The sequence below is a fragment of the Asterias amurensis genome, chromosome 8, assembly GCF_032118995.1.
Source record: "Asterias amurensis chromosome 8, ASM3211899v1".
In the NCBI taxonomy this organism is placed as follows: domain Eukaryota; kingdom Metazoa; phylum Echinodermata; class Asteroidea; order Forcipulatida; family Asteriidae; genus Asterias; species Asterias amurensis.
The window spans coordinates 8,003,329-8,021,422 of NC_092655.1; the positions used below are offsets into that span (position 1 = coordinate 8,003,329).

General features: G+C 39.9%; 1 protein-coding gene across 3 annotated transcripts in view; it reads left to right on the top strand.

The window, feature by feature from the left end:
- Window positions 1–18,094, top strand: part of LOC139940503 (BTB/POZ domain-containing protein KCTD9-like) — a 76,379-nt gene that overhangs the window by 17,091 nt on the left and 41,194 nt on the right. For all 3 annotated transcript variants that reach the window (XR_011786459.1, XM_071936790.1, XM_071936791.1), the window contains exons 4-6: window positions 10,905–11,026; window positions 13,834–13,877; window positions 14,677–14,794. Coding sequence is in view for 2 of the 3 variants with exons in the window: in XM_071936790.1 (XP_071792891.1) it covers window positions 10,905–11,026; window positions 13,834–13,877; window positions 14,677–14,794 (284 nt within the window). In the remaining variant the exon portion in view is untranslated. The remainder of the gene's footprint in view (window positions 1–10,904; window positions 11,027–13,833; window positions 13,878–14,676; window positions 14,795–18,094) is intronic.

Below are 18,094 nucleotides of genomic sequence, written 5' to 3' on the forward strand. Positions count from 1 at the left end.
GTCTCCCAACTGATGTTTGGACTTCGCCCATAGGACGCGAACCGCAGTTTAGGGTCTATTTTAGATTTGGCGCCCGTTCATCCATCTGAGCTCATTTTTGTATTATTTAAATATAACAGGATCCTTTAATTGTAAAGTTTAATTCTGCATTTCTTTTATTGGTGATTTATCGTTCAAATAAATGAGAGTTTCTGTTATTGTGCATCATATCTCGAATTCTCTAAACTTGGTTTTATTTCAAAAAGGGAGTTGTAAATTTATTTTCGGTTCCCGCTATTTTTGTTGGCGAACCCAAGGTTACATATGTTTTGCTTTCTATGTTTCTATCTTTACTGTCTCTTAATTATGCTAGTTTAGCCTTAATGGGGACAACCACAAAGGGCAAACTAATGCACATTATAGAATTCAAACAGAGTGTTTCAGATGAATACAAATGTAATATTAACAACTCTTTTTAAGTATTAATTAAGTAAGTGTTTTTATTGGAGTGAACCTAGTTTTGCTTCTTCACTTGACCTAAGAGGCTGACCTAACACACAAGTACCTTGAATACCCATCCAGCAGAGTGGATACGTGCACATTACAAGTCTTATTTTTATTATTATTAAGTGTGCCAGAGTCACACTCACCCACTGCATATTGCATTACCCAAAAAGGCCATGTGGTGTGTGTGTGTGATGGGCTCAGCGGGGCATCACCTACTTGCGTGATCACCAAAGGTCACGTGGCCATGGCTATCGGTAGCACAGCTCGCTAATGTTTTTTAAAATAAAATTAATATTAATCCTACTTCAACAAAAGCATTTCCAAGCAATGTCTCGATTGGTTTTGTGAACAAGTGTTTGTTTTGTGAACAAGTGAAGTGGGAACGACCTCCCTCTATCAAAACACCTGGTTCACTTTAGTTGAAATCTTAGGTTTCAACTGGTTATTATGCACACAATTCTATGATACACTGCATGCAGCAATGGAGCCACACATGACCTCATACAGTCTACCGGCAGGTCACTAAGTTCCTTTGTGATTTATCTGCAGAGTGTGCATCGTTTTTCGTGCGTGACCTCTGTGTGAATATTAATTATTCAAAAGGGCTTCTGGAATTCGGTCATTTTCAGCCTTTTCTGAAAAGTCTCAACCAAAATATTGTACCAGTAAACTGAAACGAAGAGCATATCTGTCGTTATGTATAAAAAAAATCAGTGCAACTCAAATTTTAAAAAGAGAAATTTGTACGTAAAAAATGGCTTCAAAAACAGAGAAAACAAGTCACAAAAACACTGCAAAAATGTCGGCACCAGTCCCCAATTAGTATGTATGGATATATTAATTCATATTCTACCTGGAAATGTTAAAAGCAAGACCGGACTGACCTAGTCCAGTCAGGATACAGCGATTTCCACCGTTAATCCAAAACTCCCATTACGAATAAATCAACTATTAGACAGCATGGTTTTCCTGCAGGGTGATTGGCTGACGATAATATCATCGACGAATATGGCAGCAAGCTGTTTTTCGTTGTTATGGTAAAAGTGCCTGTCTAAACTATGAGCTGAATGAGGATCAGCTCTTCCATCCCATGGTATAGATGGGCTCTTTTGTTATTGACTAACGCTACCTTTGTGGTCGGGGTACCATACGAACGAAAAACAGCATGCTGCCATATTAGTCGATGATGTCAACGTCAGCCAATCACCGTGTAGGAAAACCATGCTGTCTAATAGTTTTTTCGTAATGGGGGTTTTGGATTAACGGTGGAAACTGCTGTATCCTGACTGGACTAGGTAAGATCCGGTCTCGCTTTTAAATTTTTGGGAAGAATATGAATTAATCTATCCATATAATACTAATTGGGGACTGTTGCTGACATTCATCACTGAAAAAATTGCCGTAATTTTTGTGACTTGTTTTCTTCCTTTTTGAAGCCATTTTTTACGTACAAATTTCCTTTTTCAAAAAATTTGAGTTGCAACAATTTTGTTCATACAAAACGACAGATATGCTCTTCATTTCAATGTACTTCTACATTATTTCTGTCAATACTTTTCAGATAAGGCCGAAAAAGACTGAATTTCCGAAGCCTTTTGGACTAACATTATTCTTCTGACCTCACTAAGTCGAGTACGTGACGAAATTAGTCAGAGGCTAAACACTATTCCACTGTCAGACTGTCATTTGTTTCTTTATTGGAACCAGTATGAAACTGTAATAAACAAGAATAAAACATACATTTAGTTATAAAGCATAACGTGAAGGAAGCCTTAAAATATAAAAAAGCTGACATAGAATGGGTAAAGTCACAAAAAATCCATGCTGAAATACGAAACATAAGATCTGCCCAGTTTCCGGACAAACGTTGAACGTGTAGTGCCTTCGCAATGCACACATGGTAAAAAGTACATGTAAAGCGCACATGTAGCCGATTTTGGCAACAACAGTTTTATGGAAAGTAAACTAGCCTGAAAACCCTAATAAATCGAGCGAGCTAGACAAGGAAAGATTTATAATAAGACAGAATGAACAACTTACAGATTGTGCTTGATCCAAGGGAAAAAACAAGGATATTCGGGCTAAAAACTGCAGAATTAGACGAAGGCTTTATAACGAGAAAATGATAGATGCGAGTAAAAATAATGATCACTTGAGGGCGCTATCTAAAAAGGCAAGAGGCCTATTAAGTTCTCGGGGCAAGACACTCCCCGCCTGGCATCTGTAAGATGTCAAATCTAGAAATAGAAAAGAGTTTACAGTGGGAGTACTTGTGGTGATCACTATCTACTGATCAGAGTCTTTGGCGAGAAGGAGAACAACTTCAGTCACAGGCCTCAAGAACAGCCTCGGTTCTCTGCTTTGGATGACTTTGACTTTGATTTTCCTGACTTTCCCGTGGTCACTCGGAAAGGTCTTGGTGATCATCCCAAGAGGCCAGCCATTTCTCTTGGCTTGAGAATCTTTCATGAGGACTACGTCTCCTTCTCGCAAGTTCGGTTTCTCAGATGTCCACTTAGTGCGTGTCTGAAGACAGTTCAGGTACTCCTGCCTCCACCTTTTCCAGAACATGTCAGCTAATCTCTGTACACGTTGCCACTGACATCTGAAGAGATCCTTATCATCAAACTCGCAAGGGGAGACAGAGGGTGTACCAACCTTCTGTGTAAGGAGTGTCGATGGTGTCAGAATGGAAGGGTGTTCAGGATCTGTAGAGACTGGAGTAAGCGGTCTGGAATTTATGATTGCAGTCACCTCTGCCATGAGAGTTGTCAGCACTTCATGAGTAAGTATGCCTGGTCCAAGCTGAAGTAGCATGGCATCGAGAATGCGGCGTGTGATGCCAATCATCCTTTCCCAGCTGCCGCCCATGTGCGAGGCGTGAGGAGGGTTGAACTGCCACTCACATCTGTTATCAGCATAGATATTCTCAATCTGCTCCTTCTGACGTCCTGAGGAGTTGATGCCAAGCTCACTGGAGGCTCCTACAAAGTTAGTCCCGCAATCAGACCTCAACAGCTTTGCAGGTCCTCTCAAGGTGAAGAAGCGTCTCAGTGCGTTCACGAAGCTAGAGGTGTCCATAGACTCGATCACTTTGATGTGAACAGCACGGGCGGCCATACATGTAAAAATCACAGCCCATCGCTTGCTGTTGGCTTGTCCTCCTCTTGTTTTTCTGGTGGTCACTGTCCAGGGGCCAAAGACATCTAGGCCAACATAAGTGAAGGGTGGACTTGTGCTAAGGCGGTCAGCAGGCAAGTCTGCCATTATCTGCTCTTGTAGCTTGCCTCGCAGTCTTCGACAGGTTACACAGTGGTAGATCAAACTGCTGATGACTCGCTTACCGCCAAGGACCCAGAAACCGGCTGCTCTTATAGCACCTTCAGTGAAGTGTCTGCCCTGATACCGGACTACTTCATGGTAGTGTCTGATGATAAGTGTAGTCACATAGCATTTCCCAGGGATTATCACCGGGTGTGTCTCACCAGTAGACAGCTTGGCTTTCTCAAGTCAACCTCCAACCCTGAGAAGACTGTCTTTGTCAACAAAGGGGTGTAGCTTCTGAAGCGGGCTGGACCGAGGAATGGGTTGGCCACTTTCAAGACGTCAGCTCGTCTGCATAGGCTGTTGTCTGAACAGCACGAAGAATTGCCGTCTTTGCTCTAGTCAGATAGTCTGGGCTTAAGTGCTCCTTACATTGGTGCCATCCTCGACAAGGGCTACCTCTATTTACTTGCGAAAAGGAGTGAGCAAGGTGGGTGAGTCTCGAAATGGCTTTCTGAAGCGACCTCCAACTTGAGAAGTGTTTGAAGTGTCCACTGGTCAGGCCTGCTTTAGAAACGTCTGTGGCACAGGTTGTAACTTGGGGTCTCACTTCTGTGTCGCTTTCCGGATCAACCAAGCTGAATGTCTCCTGACATAAGGAGGGGGGACTGTGTTTAGGATCACAGAGGAATGCGGGTCCACTTAGCCAGGTAGACGTAGATAATCCAGATGCTGGTAGTGCCCTGGCTTCAGAGGAGCGTTTGATGCGCTGCACTCTGTTCTGGATATAAACGTAGAAATGTCTGGTCTTGTTGTAGATATACCCAAGCACAACTTTGCTATCACTGAAGAACTTGACTTCATGCAGATGTACATCTAATTCGTCTTGGACTGTCTCTTCGATTTCTACGGCCAAAACAGCTGCTGCAAGTTCCAGACGAGGGATCGTGGGTTCAGGCTTAGGAGCAAGCTTTGCCTTGCCAAAGATGAATCCTACTTCGCAATGACCCTCACCATCTGTGATCTTGAGGTATGAGACAGCCGCAATCGCTTTTGTCGATGCATCACAGAAGACACACAACTCTGGCTTCTGGGCTTGAGAGAGTGGGAGAGTAGTGTACATTCTTGGGATCTTCAGTTCCTGGAGATCTTCGAGGGAGTTCTTCCATCTCATCCATTCCTCATACATTTCTTTAAGAAGAGGTGTTTCCCAGTCACAGGAGTCACGGTTAAGCTCTCTGAGGATGGAGCGACCCTGGATACTTACTGGAGCAGCATATCCGAGGGGATCGAATAGGCTGTTGATGGTAGACAATACCCCACGTCTTGTAAATGGCTTGTCACTGGTCGTCGCTTGGAAGGTGAATGTGTCTGCTGCCAAGTCCCACTGAATGCCCAAGCTCTGCTGTGTTTGAAGGGAGTCTTGTCCAAGGTCAAGGTTCTGAAGCCCTTTGGCGAGGTCTTCTTTGGGAAAGGCTTTCATGACATCTGAACTGTTAGATGCGATTTTGTGAAGATGAAGATTGGACTGTGCTAGCATGTCTTGTGATTTCTCCAACACTTCAACAGCCTTGCTCACACTGGGAAATGACTGAAGCCCGTCATCGACGTAGAAATGACGATCAATGAAGAGTCTTGCTTGGTCACCATACTCTTCATGTCTTTCTGCAGCCGTTCTCTTAAGTCCATAGATTGCTACAGCTGGTGACGGACAGTTGCCAAATACATGGACCCTCATGCGATAGTCCAGGATGTCCCCATCAAGGTTGTTGTTGTCAAACCAAAGAAAGCGGAGGTAATCTCTGTGTTCATTCTTGACATGAAAACTATGGAACATCTGCTGGATAACTGCCATGATGGCTATTGGTTCACATCTGAAGCGAATGAGAATGCCTAGCAGACTGTTGTTGAGATCTGGACCTCTGAGTAGCACGTCGTTCAAGGATACATTGTCATGTTGAGAGCTTGAGTCGAACACGATTCTGATTTGGCCCGGTTTCTTCGGGTGATAAACACCAAAGCTAGGTAGGTACCAGCACTCTTGGCCTGGCTGGAGTGGTAAAGCTAACTCTGCATGACCACTGCTGAAAATCTTGTCCATGAATTCAATGTAGTGGTCATTCATCTCGGGTTTCTTGAGAAGAGTGCGACGAAGAGACATAAGACAGTTAACTACTTGTTGTCTGTTGTTGGGTAGGCATCGCCGGGGGGTTCGGGCGGATACATGACAATCGCTGTCACACTCGGTGCAGCGAATATCTTGGAACACGATTTTCCAGGTAGACCATCTCCACAAACGTCTGTGCAACTTGTGGAAGCTACTGATGGCTCTTTATTGGGTTGCTCCCCGCCATGGTTTTCCACAGGCAAAGAATCAGTTCTTTTCCAAGGTGGCAGGCCATTATGAAGGGCGGATACATGATGATCGCTGTCACACTCGGTGCAGCGAATTTGAACGATGCAGTCTTTTGCCATGTGAGAAGTAGAAGCACAGCACCTGTAACAAATAGCATGCTCTCTGAGAAAGGCCTTTCTTTCCTCCAATGGTTTTCCTCTGAAGCCACGGCACTTTCTCAAGGAGTGGGGTCTCTTGTGAATGGGGCACTGCTTGTCTGGGTCCATCAGTTCATTGGGGGCAAAGGTCAAATTTTTCTCCACCTCAGTCTTGTGCACAGCGATTGAGGGCTTTGATATGAACGGACTTGGCGTGAGCTTATGGCTTGTGGATGTCGCCGTGCTGGACGAATGGAAAGCAAAGCTTGGATCAGTCCTCATGTCGGCCTGTGAGTACACAAAGTCAGCGAAGAAGGTAAATGGGGGGAAAGGAACATGATGTGTTTTCTTGTACATCAAGCCCCGAGTTAACCACTTTTCTTGTAGAACTTGAGGGAGCTTTTCAACAATCGGATTTATCCCTCTGGAAGTGTCCAAGTAGTTAAGTCCGGGTAGGTTGTCTTCAAGCTTTGCTGCTTTCACTTCTGTGAGAAGATCTGCAAGTTCCTGTAGTCTCGGGTAGTCTCTGTTTCCAATCTTAGGGAAGGTGTCCAGACGAGAAAAGAGTGACTCCTCTATGGCCTCAGGGGACCCATACATCTTGTCTAACCTTTGCCATACCATAATTAGGCCATCTGAAGGATTGTTTATGTGGACTGCCCTGATCCTCGTAGCATGCTGAAGTGACTCTCCACCAAGCCACCTAGTAAGTAGATCGAGTTCTTCACTGGCTTTTAGGTTTAATCCTTGCATAACATTGCGGTAACTGGCTCTCCATGACAAGTAGTTCTCTGGCCGATTATCAAAAACCTTGAGTCCGGCTGTGAGAAGGTCTCGACGCGAGGTGGGCTGTGAGGTCAAAGACTACTGAATGGCTTTGCAAAAATGGGTTTGACCTCACGTTGTCATGATATCGTCCGACTGCAGTGTGTAGAAAGGGATTTAGCGCACCAGCTTGCGGGGGCAGAGTGTAGAAGTCTGGCGGATCTAAGGGGGGTTGAGGATGTTAGAGAGCTTGAGATTCAACAGTAGTGCTTTGTGGGTGCGAGTGTTCATCAGGGCTCTCTTTCGGACTAATCTTAGCAGGCTGGTAATCAGTGTGGTTATCATGATGGTCAAAATGTTCATTTATGTATTCTTCCGTACGTTGCTCGGGTTGGACTGAGAGGGCAAGATGATTGGTGATGCTTGCTCTATCCTCAGTTTCTTCAAATGGCATTTACAGCTGCCTCCAGTGTTTTGGCAGCAGCCAATGCAGATTCAGCTTCACCTGTATCTCCCAGTTCTGAGAAACTCTTGGAGGAGATGACATTTTGATAGTAGAGTTGCATTTTGATAGTAGAGTTGCAAGGAACCACCAATTAAGGAAGATGCTCTTGTTGAGAAGCTAATCTTTTCACTCTTCTGACCTCACTAAGTCGAGTACGTGACGAAATTAGTCAGAGGCTAAACACTATTCCACTGTCAGACTGTCATTTGTTTCTTTATTGGAACCAGTATGAAACTGTAATAAACAAGAATAAAGCATACATTTAGTTATAAAGCATAACGTGAAGGAAGCCTTAAAATATAAAAAAGCTGACATAGAATGGGTAAAGTCACAAAAAAGACCCTAAATCCATGCTGAAATACGAAACATAAGATCTGCCCAGTTTACAGAAAAACGTTGAACGTGTAGTGCCTTCGCAATGCACACATGGTAAAAAAGTACATGTAAAGCGCACATGTAGCCGATTTTGGCAACAACAGTTTTATGGAAAGTAAACTAGCCTGAAAACCCTAATAAATCGAGCGAGCTAGACAAGGAAAGATTTATAATAAGACAGAATGAACAACTTACAGATTGTGCTTGATCCAAGGGAAAAAACAAGGATATTCGGGCTCAAAACTGCAGAATTAGACGAAGGCTTTATAACGGGAAAATGATAGATGCGAGTAAAAATAATGATCACTTGAGGGCGCTATTTAAAAAGGCGAGAGGCCTTTTAAGTTCTCGGGGCAAGACAATTATATTCAAACTGAGGTCACGCATGAAAAATCACGCCAACTCGTGCAGATAAATCACAAAGGAAACTTATTATATCGAGTGACCTGCGGGTAGACTGAATAACAGCACTTGCTTTTGTAACACTGTACTCAGCAACAAAGGGCCCATAATACGATGTATTAGTGTAAATGATCGATTCTGAACTGATTTTGTTCATTGTTTTGGGGCATGAATAAGATAACACCCTTTGACCTTTTCCCTTGCAAGTTTTGCAACGTTTGTAGACGAACTCAGAGAGGAGTTCTAACAACAAACATATGACATGTACATGAAAGATAGAATACAGACAGACACAATTTGGCAGATAGTTCCAGAGTACAGATCATGAGGGGTAATCTCTCAATGACTGAGTTATGGTGCTTCTGTGATTCACTGGGTTTTTAGTTTTCTATTTTTAGGAACACCACAAGTCAGAGAGATTATGGTCATGTAGTGTTACCAAAGACCCTAGTTGAAAAAAAACCCACATTGTCATTAAACTGAAACAGATCAAATGACATCCAGTTTAAATCCTAGCTAATTTGTCTTATTTTTGACTGCGTGAGGGCGTATGCGGACCAGTTTCACTTAATAAAGAAGATGTCAACAACATGTTTTTGTCATTTTTTGGTTTATGTTTCATGGTTATTGATGAATTTGGTCATTAATGCAAACAAACTACATACACTGTACATGTAGTCAGTTGAAATAAGATGAACTGTTAGTGTGATTCAAGACATTCCTGATTAAAGCGCCCTCATGAGGCAAAAAATACGGTCAATTGGAAATTTTAATTTCTTGCCTATAATTTGCTGTATTCTTTTGTATCTTCCCTGTATGATGTTAGAAGTCCTTTTCAACAGCTTATTCGTGGGTTTGCCTGACACCCAGATTCGACAAAGAATTTCATTTAAAGTTCTTTTCTAAACTTATATAGCCATTCATGGTTTAGCACCAATGTATATTCAAGAACTCATAACCATGAAATCACTCTCTCAACCAACCTACCGTCTTAGGTGATCGAGCATTTGTATACGCTGCTCTGAATCTTTGGAACAATCTCCCACCTAGCATTAGACAGTCTTCTTCACTTAATGTATTTAAATCTAAGTTAAAAACCCATTTGTTTACTTCATAAATCCCATCTAATTAATTCTTGCTCTGTTTGTGTATTTTTTAATTTTTTATTTGTTGTATTCCTTGTAAAGCGCAGTAGAATATATTTATATAGGTCACTGTGCAATATTATACACATAATGAATGTTAATGAGTGCAATGGTGCGAATATGTTCATGAGTTGAAAGATGGAATGTTCTATTCAACGAGGCAGAGCCGAGTTGAATGGAACATTCCAGCTTTCAACGAATGAAAATATTTGCACTATTGCACGAATGAAAAACATTCATTATTTGTTTTATATAACATCCAAGTAGATCTTTGTCATTTTGATTGAAAGATACAACTATCAAAACAAACAAAGCGTAGGCCTACAATTTTTAATTGTGAAATTACACCCGTTTCTCTTTGGGTCAGCCTGTTGGATTCAACAGTCACAATGTGCATTCTGTACAGCTATTTTGAGACACGCAGAAGCCGAATGCTAGTAATTTTACTAATATGCCTTGCAGTAACACTGCGTTACCAAAGACATGCGCATGCAGTGATGTTTTTACTAAGCTTTTTCGTTCCATCCGAAAAGTACTATTGCACGCAGCGTGCAGTAGTACTTTTCGGATGGAACGAAAAAACACAGTGAGTGACTCAGCGTGCAATGGTACTTTTATTTGCTATCACGTGACGGACAATCCTGCAATCAAATGGCAAGGATCTGCTTGGGAGTTATATAAAAATGTCTGTATTATTATTGTTTTTACTATTTCCATTGATAGCCACTATTTCTCCAGCTCACTTCAAAAAATTGATAGCACTTTGCATCATGAATGGTTTCTTTTGTCCTGGATGTTAAGAAAACCCTCAAATGTGTAGATGTGCCTAGAAGTCATGATTTGAGTAGCCCTTTGTGTTTCCTACTGCATAAAGTTTGGTTCAATCGAGTATCAATTCTAAACTGGGTGCGTTTGTTTAGCTTCCCTGGGTCTCCCCCGCGGTGCCCACTCGGGTGAGCCCCTGACAAGAGCTTAACGAATGACCACTCACCGCTCTCTTAGTGATGTCGTTTACCTGGGGCCAGCCCCCAAGTGACCCACTCCACAAGCAGGGCACTGGGGGCTGACCTGGGTGAGCCTCTTGCTCATGCCAAAAGCTATTCAAACGCACCTGGGCAGACCGGGGATGACCCAGGGAAGCTAAACGAACGCACCCACTGTACATGTAACTCACTCATAAAGTTTTTTAAACCCAAGAGCAACATTATTACGAAAGTATTTTCCACTATAGACCTCTTGCATGCACGTCACACGCTGCGACTGTGCCACGCTCACCAATTTGGTGGTCAGTAGGTTAACGTGTAAACGGACCCTGCATCACCATAAAATTGCGAACTTCACTGAATAACACACCGTGACATTGCCCACCAATATGGCGCATCCAAGATTATTCTGATGATGACGTCAGGTGAATTGGGTAATTATTGTACATGTTGATTTTAAATCATGCTATCCACTGTATTGTGCAGATCATTAAGTGTGAGGATACACTAGAACTTGTGATGTCTACTGCAAGTGATGTGCTGGATATCAATGCTTCCATAATATACACTGCAATGGGAGGACAGTTAACAAATGCTGAGTTGATCAGGTAATTGTATACAAAAATAAGAAATAAACCACAAGAGAAACTGACTGGGTAAATGTTAAATAACTTAAAGGCCGGCTACAGAATGCTCAGAAATACAGTAGTTGTTACATTTTTGTAAACAGAAAAGAACATAATGAGTTGCTTACCTTACGTTAAAACATTGTGGAAAAAAAAATTCTCAGAAAGCATTCCAAGCCAAAATTCTGAAAACCGTCAGGTCAAACAAACCCATGCGACAAATGAATTGTGACTTCATCGGCGCTATTTCATGTATTTGATGTTGAAAATAGTGCCCTGAAGTGGCCAAAGCTGGAGAACTGTGCACAATCCCTATTGGGAAAAAGTGGTCAATGACATCAAGAGGTCATTGCATATCATTATCTAAAAAATCTGTGCGGAGAGGTGCATTTTTGACTTGAACTATTTATTACTAAATGCAAATTTTGAGAGTAATGCCATGCAACCTGTACTGCCGTGTAGCCAAAGATCACTCCTAGTGAAGCGATAGGACAGGGATCATGTCAAGAGGATGCAACTTGTTATTTCAAGTATCAAGTAATAATCACGGTCTCTAGTCAAATTTTCTCTGCTAATTATGACATGTATAAAATCAAATACTTTTTTTTGTTTCAACACATACTCTGTCTATGTCAACTTTTGGTTTGCACAGGAAGCCAGATCAATTTAGTTGACTCAAACTCACACTCAAAACACTGGAGCTGGTGTGCTTGAACGATTCCATGACACACCAAAAGAAGAGTAACAACGACAGTATGAAAGTTAACAGCACACTTCTTGTCTATTCAACCCCATTGGTCTCAATATCCGAGAAGAATGATTAACAACTGTCTTGTCTGTCCCTTTTCCACATAAATGTCCCCCCTTTTAGTCTGCTTCATTTACAAATTAAATACTTTCTCTTTCTTCCCAACTTTGATTTTGTCTGTCGTACCAGTACATGTATTTTCAATCTCTTGTGATTTTTAAACAATCTAAATGTACCCTTTCCTTTCCCCATTTTTTCTGCTCTCTCTATTTGTTTATTCCATTTGACTGCTTCTGCTACACCAGTGCAGTTTATTTGTTTATGTGTGTTTTGTTTTCTTTTACCCTTAAACAAAGACTCAGCTAGGATCAACATGTCGGGCAATTGTTGTTTGCAAAAATTACATGTACATGTACATTCATTGTATCTCTTCTTGTCTGTAAGTGCTACTGGGAACACCTGCCTGAAGGTACTTGGATAGAGGTGATACATGTATAGAAAGGTTTCGATAATCTCTAAAAGATTTGGGGTGGTTCTGAAAATTGTCTAGACCAAATTTCACAAAAGAGCTCTACATTACATTGTAGTAAAAATTGGTTACCCATCCATTTTTGTCAGCAGTTAAAAATACTTAAGTGCAAAAATCATGCAACATTTTGAAGTTTTTCAGTTTGATCACAAAATATATACCATAACTACATGTAACCAAATGTATACAAAAATACTGTATGGAAAAAAAAATATGAAGTATTTTGGCTCTCATCCCTGTGACCCAAGATTAATTTCTACGAGAGAAAATAAAGAATTATTACACAACACATTACAACTCAATTGAATACATTCATTGTCCAATGGAGAAAAACACTATCATGTAGTCTTAAAGGAGTATTATCAACAGGGAAAACTGAAAAGAAAACACATGTTACAATGCCATAATGTTAATGTGAAATTCCTATGAATTTGGTTACATGACAAAAATGCCTCAATGGAATCGACTCTACGGTCAAAGCACTCTTAAACTTATATTTCCCCAAATCAAATACTGTTTTCGATAGAAGTTTATCGTAGATGGTATCACAATGGTACTGAAATCAAACTGAAACACATTGTAGTCTATATTGTTTAAAGGCACTAGACACGTTTGGTAAATGTCAAAGACCAGTGTTCTCACTTGGTGTATCCCATCATATAAGCATAAAATAACAAGCCTGTGAAAATTGGGGCTCAATTGGACATCAAAGAAAGAAAATGATGTAAGAAAAAACACCCGTGTTGGATGAATTTGTGTGCTTTCAGATAGGAGTAAAAGACTTCTAGCTAGAAAAACATGTAAAACATGCAAACCATGGGGTAAATAAATTTTTCTTTAAAATGGAAAGATAATTTCTTTAAAATGGAAAGATTAATTCAAGCCATAATTTGAACACTACAAATTAACCTGTTCACCAAGAGGGAACAATGGAAAATGTATACACAATACAAATCTACTTTTCCTGTGTTGTGTATGGGCTTTACGTAGTTTATGTAGTGTTTTTTGTTGTTGTTGTTGTTGTTCTGCGCCTCGGCATAGGGTCTTGTACACTAGATAGATGGCGCATAAGAAATGCATTGTTATTATTATTACATTATAAGAGAAGATGATCCTCAGGGATTGTGTTTGTATTAGAAAAAACACCAACTCAAATACATAAAAAAATGCCTTGAAAGCTGCACTTATTGGATTGGTTCCTATGTCAGTGCAATTTGATTGCAGATTTATCCAACACACTTTGATAGCTCCAAATGCAACTTGCTTGTTAGTGTCAGGTAAATGCATAAATTAATTACACTCAAAACTTTGTAAGGGATACCTGACCTATACCCGAGTGCCTGGCTTGTATGGTATCTTTACAACATATACTACAGCACAACCTGACTGTGTTGTACCTGACTGTGTTGTTTCGATCAGTATGCTCTGATTATCTTCTGGAGAAAGCTGTGCTTTAATATCCATTTATTTAATAGTGCTAATATGAAAATCACTTTATTTGTTTTGATTTAGAGATGATGAGATTCTGTACATTTCTCAAGGAGAACCATTTATTGGTAAGATCATTGTAAAGTTATTGTGATTTGTCAAAATGGCTTACAAATTGCATATTGACATTTGAATTTGATAAAGAAGAAAATACGACTGGCATCCTGTGGTTGAACCTTTCTTTGGAAACACTATAAGACCCTGCTCGGATTGTTCTGACAATCCTTTTGTCAAGATGGTCCATGAGTGTCAGGGTTATCCTGTTTCCTTAAATACGTGTTTATGTATCTTTTATTGTAAATATGATGCATTTTTTGAGGTTTTGTTAAAATAAATATTAAACAATATATAATAAGCTTGGCCCAATGAAACAAGTTCTTGGCCAAGTTATTATTTATTATGCAACTTTTAATGTTAGCTAGGAGTTTTTACTGTTGACTGAGAAGAATGCATTCACTTTGTTTCCAAACAGAATGGGGAATGATGGACAAACACTCAACATGTAGGACAAATTGAAACCATCTGCATTTAAAACTACTTTGTAATGTTTATTTGACAACAACAGTTGGGTTGTCACCTGGTGTCTTCCCCCCCCCCCCAACAGATCCAAACGACGCTGCAAGGCTAATTGATTAAGCCAATAAAAACAACAACAGTCTTTCAGTCCCTGCACTGGCTTCCCTTTTAAACAAACAATTCAAGTTCAATTCAAAGTTATCCTTGTTTTTAAAGTCAGAAATGCTCTACTTCCTACTTATCTTCAGGACTATATTTCTAATTCATGTATCTTTTCTAAGTTAGAATAGTTGTTGTTATATTCTTTGTAAGTTGTTTTAGTTGTTTACCAATTATATTTTTTGTCAACAGATCCTAAAGCTAGTTGTTACACTCAAGCTATTGGGGCATGTACTGGGCAGAGTACATTAGCAACTCATAATGACTGGGTTACACTCAACGTTGGGGGTAGACACTTCTCAACTACACGGTAATAAACATGCAAAGTTTTTTGGCTCAATTTTTCCTTTGTCTTTATTTTATTTTGTTCTTCTTTTTAGAGTTGTGTTGAATATATTTCTTTAACATGAAAAGGTTGACCTTAAAGGAATTGTGTGATTTAAAATGAAACAAAGAAGCCGTGTTGTGTGCTTGTAAGCCATAAGACATGTAGTCTTGTTTTTCAGTTACAGTTTTTAGTTTAAAATGTCATAGGCCCCCTTAAATGTATTCTTAAAGGCACTGGACACCTAATTGGTAATTTTGATTTGATTTGATTTGAAATGGTTAATTAAAGTAAAAAACTGTTTCACAGCCAGTAGGCTGAATTACATGGTTTGTATTAGTTAAAAAATATTCAAATGTATTATAGAAATTACAATAAAAATAAACAAATAATGCATACAGGCAATGGAACAGAAAAATGAACGTGGGGATCCCCAAGGAAAACAAGATTTTTACAAGAGCACTTAAAATAAAACGAAGTAAAATAAGGGCACATCGTCTGTGAACGACCCAAAACAATGCAATTAAGTAGATTTAATAATAATTTTAAAAAATAATAAAAAATTTAATAATACGCGTGAGATAAGGAACCTGACTGTTTTAAACCATTCAGCTCTACAGCGATGTATAGTATGCTTTGTTGCACACCGAGTTTGGTGAATTCTTGGTTTCTCAGTGTAGCAAATGACGGAGGCTTGTTAGTGAATTTTGCATGGATTATGCAAAAGAAAGGCATGATTGAAAGCACCTGCTCTCCCAGGTAGGGAGCTGACAGTCCTTGAGCGCTTGTTCATATTGACTATAGTTGGTATCAAGTATAATCCTGCCTGCTCGCTGCTGTGTCCACTCAAGGCTTATACACTGCTCCTTTGTTAGACCTCAAGATCAGACAACAGTCAGCATAGTCCAGGACTAGCCTGGCAATCGTCATGAAGTAAGTCAGACGGTCGCCCCGTGGAAAAGTTGTCTAAATTGAGAGAATGAAGACATATTGATGACTTTTGGAAGGTTTAATGATGGACGCAATATGCGCATTCAATTCCTAGCAATTTAACGGTGTTGTGTTGAATGATGACCTCTTTTTTCCCAAAGGAAACGTTCATTGTTGCGCACTTGTTCAGGTTTAGTTGTATTTGTTCCTGTCTGACCAATCATAGGGTAACCAGAGAGTAACAGGCAACATTGAATGAACTGATGCATGGCGAGTCTCTACCACTGTTAGGTTGTTCACGTGTCTGAGAACGTGAAGAGCGTTAGCTGCATCACCAGTGGGCAGCGTCATGTTGGTGTCTTTACCACATAGAGCATCTTTGATGAGCAACAGAAAAAGTATAGGTCCCAATTTAGTTCCTTGGGGAACACCGGCTGTTGTTGACTGCCACACAGACTTCACACTTTTTGTACTTCACCCTTTGTCTGCAATCTGTTAAAAAGTTTGCGAACTATGTTACCAGACTGACGTCAAGTTTGACCAACTTGGATATTGCGATTTTGTGGTCAATGCCATTAAATGCTTTGATGAAGTCAGTAGTGAGGACCGTCGACTCGTATGACATGAAAGAAACTTGAGGGATCTCACGAAACATTTACAATTTAAAACAGGATCATTAAGAATTAATTAAAGGAAGATCAGCGTATCGACTCTGACAAATACCAGCAGGTTCAGGTTAAGGTTCAGGTTTATTTTCCATACCATGTATACATGTACAATGTAAGGGAAAAACTAATTAAAGAACTTAATAACAGTATGGGGAGGTCGCAGACAGAAAGCCGAGGCTTGTACAGGATCTGGCCTCTACAAAAAGAAGAATATAAATAATAAGTTACAATCATGAGTTTTTGAAAATTGATAAATAAGCAATTCAATATGAAGTTTATTTGTTGAATAGTTTCATTTAATAACTAAACATTAAGTGTTTGTGAATAAACACGAAGCTGTTCCGTGTTGTTTTGCTTGGATTATGTGCTTCATTGCCCAAGGAATCTATAACTGAAAAAAGGTTTCAAAAAAGTTGTGTAGCTCTTGATAGAAGGTCACACTTCCCGGTTGACCCGTAAGTAAAGGTCAACATGGGCTCACAGCTACCAAAGACTAATATGCAATGCCAAGGAGTCTATAACTGAAAAAGGTCAACATGGGGGTCACCGTTTTCTTAAGTTAATATTTATTGCCTAAGAGTCTATAACTGAAGTTTGAACATTGGCTTTGTACTTTTTAAGATATGGGCCCACTTCCGGTTGACCCGGAAGTAAAGGTCAACATGGGGTCAAAGTTGTTTCAAACTAATCTTGAATGCCCAAGGCATTTCTATAACTGAAAAAAAGTTTGATAATCGGTTGTGTAGTTCTTGAAATGGTCCCACTTCTGGTTGACCCGGAAGTAGAGGTCAACTTGGGGTCACGGTTTTTCATAGTTTATTTTTAATGCATAGGAGTCTAAAACTGAAAAAAAGTTGAATATCTGTTGTATAGTACTTGAGATATGGTCCCACTTCCGGTTGACCAGGAAGTAGGGGTCAACTTGAGGTCATGGTTTTCAAAGTTAATATTTTTAATTAATCTCCATCCCCCAAGGAGTCTTTAACAACAAACAGTTGAAAAATCGACCGTACAGTTCTTGAGATATGATGCTGCAAAGATTTCCTAATTAAATATGCAAATGAGGGTCACGTGGTTAATTAATAAAGAATTTTAATATTTTTTATGATAGGAATTAAGCTAAACATCCTAAAGCGTCCATTTGATATTATTATACGTGTTTAAAAACACAAAATAATTTGTAGGATACATCTTTCCTACTCCTGCCAATAGGGGGCGCTCTTATGGAACATTTCAATTGCACGATTTCTGCACCGTAATGTCTGTATCTGACTCTGTATTTGTATGTGTACGTCACAGAGGCCAAAACTGTCATAAAATGTCAAGCTATAACTTCCCCTATAGAACACGGCCCAGTTTTATGGCTCTGTCTGCTTCAACAAAACTCTGCCCATTTATTATACAACCACCATTCTCCACTTACTGTGCAAGCGCTGAAATATCTGTGCAAGTTCAAAGCAAAGATTACATATGATAAGTTTCCCCTCGCAAAAATATCCCTGCTAAGCTGTGAAATATAAATAATATCTGCATTTCTGAAGTGTCAATTCTTTGCTTACGCAGTGAAGCAGAGTCAAATTAGACCAGTCTCACAAGATTTCCCCTCACTTACTAACAATCTTTTTTGACTTTTACATGTTTGAAGTGTAGGCCTTACCAAACCTACTTACAGGGCAAAATTTCATGG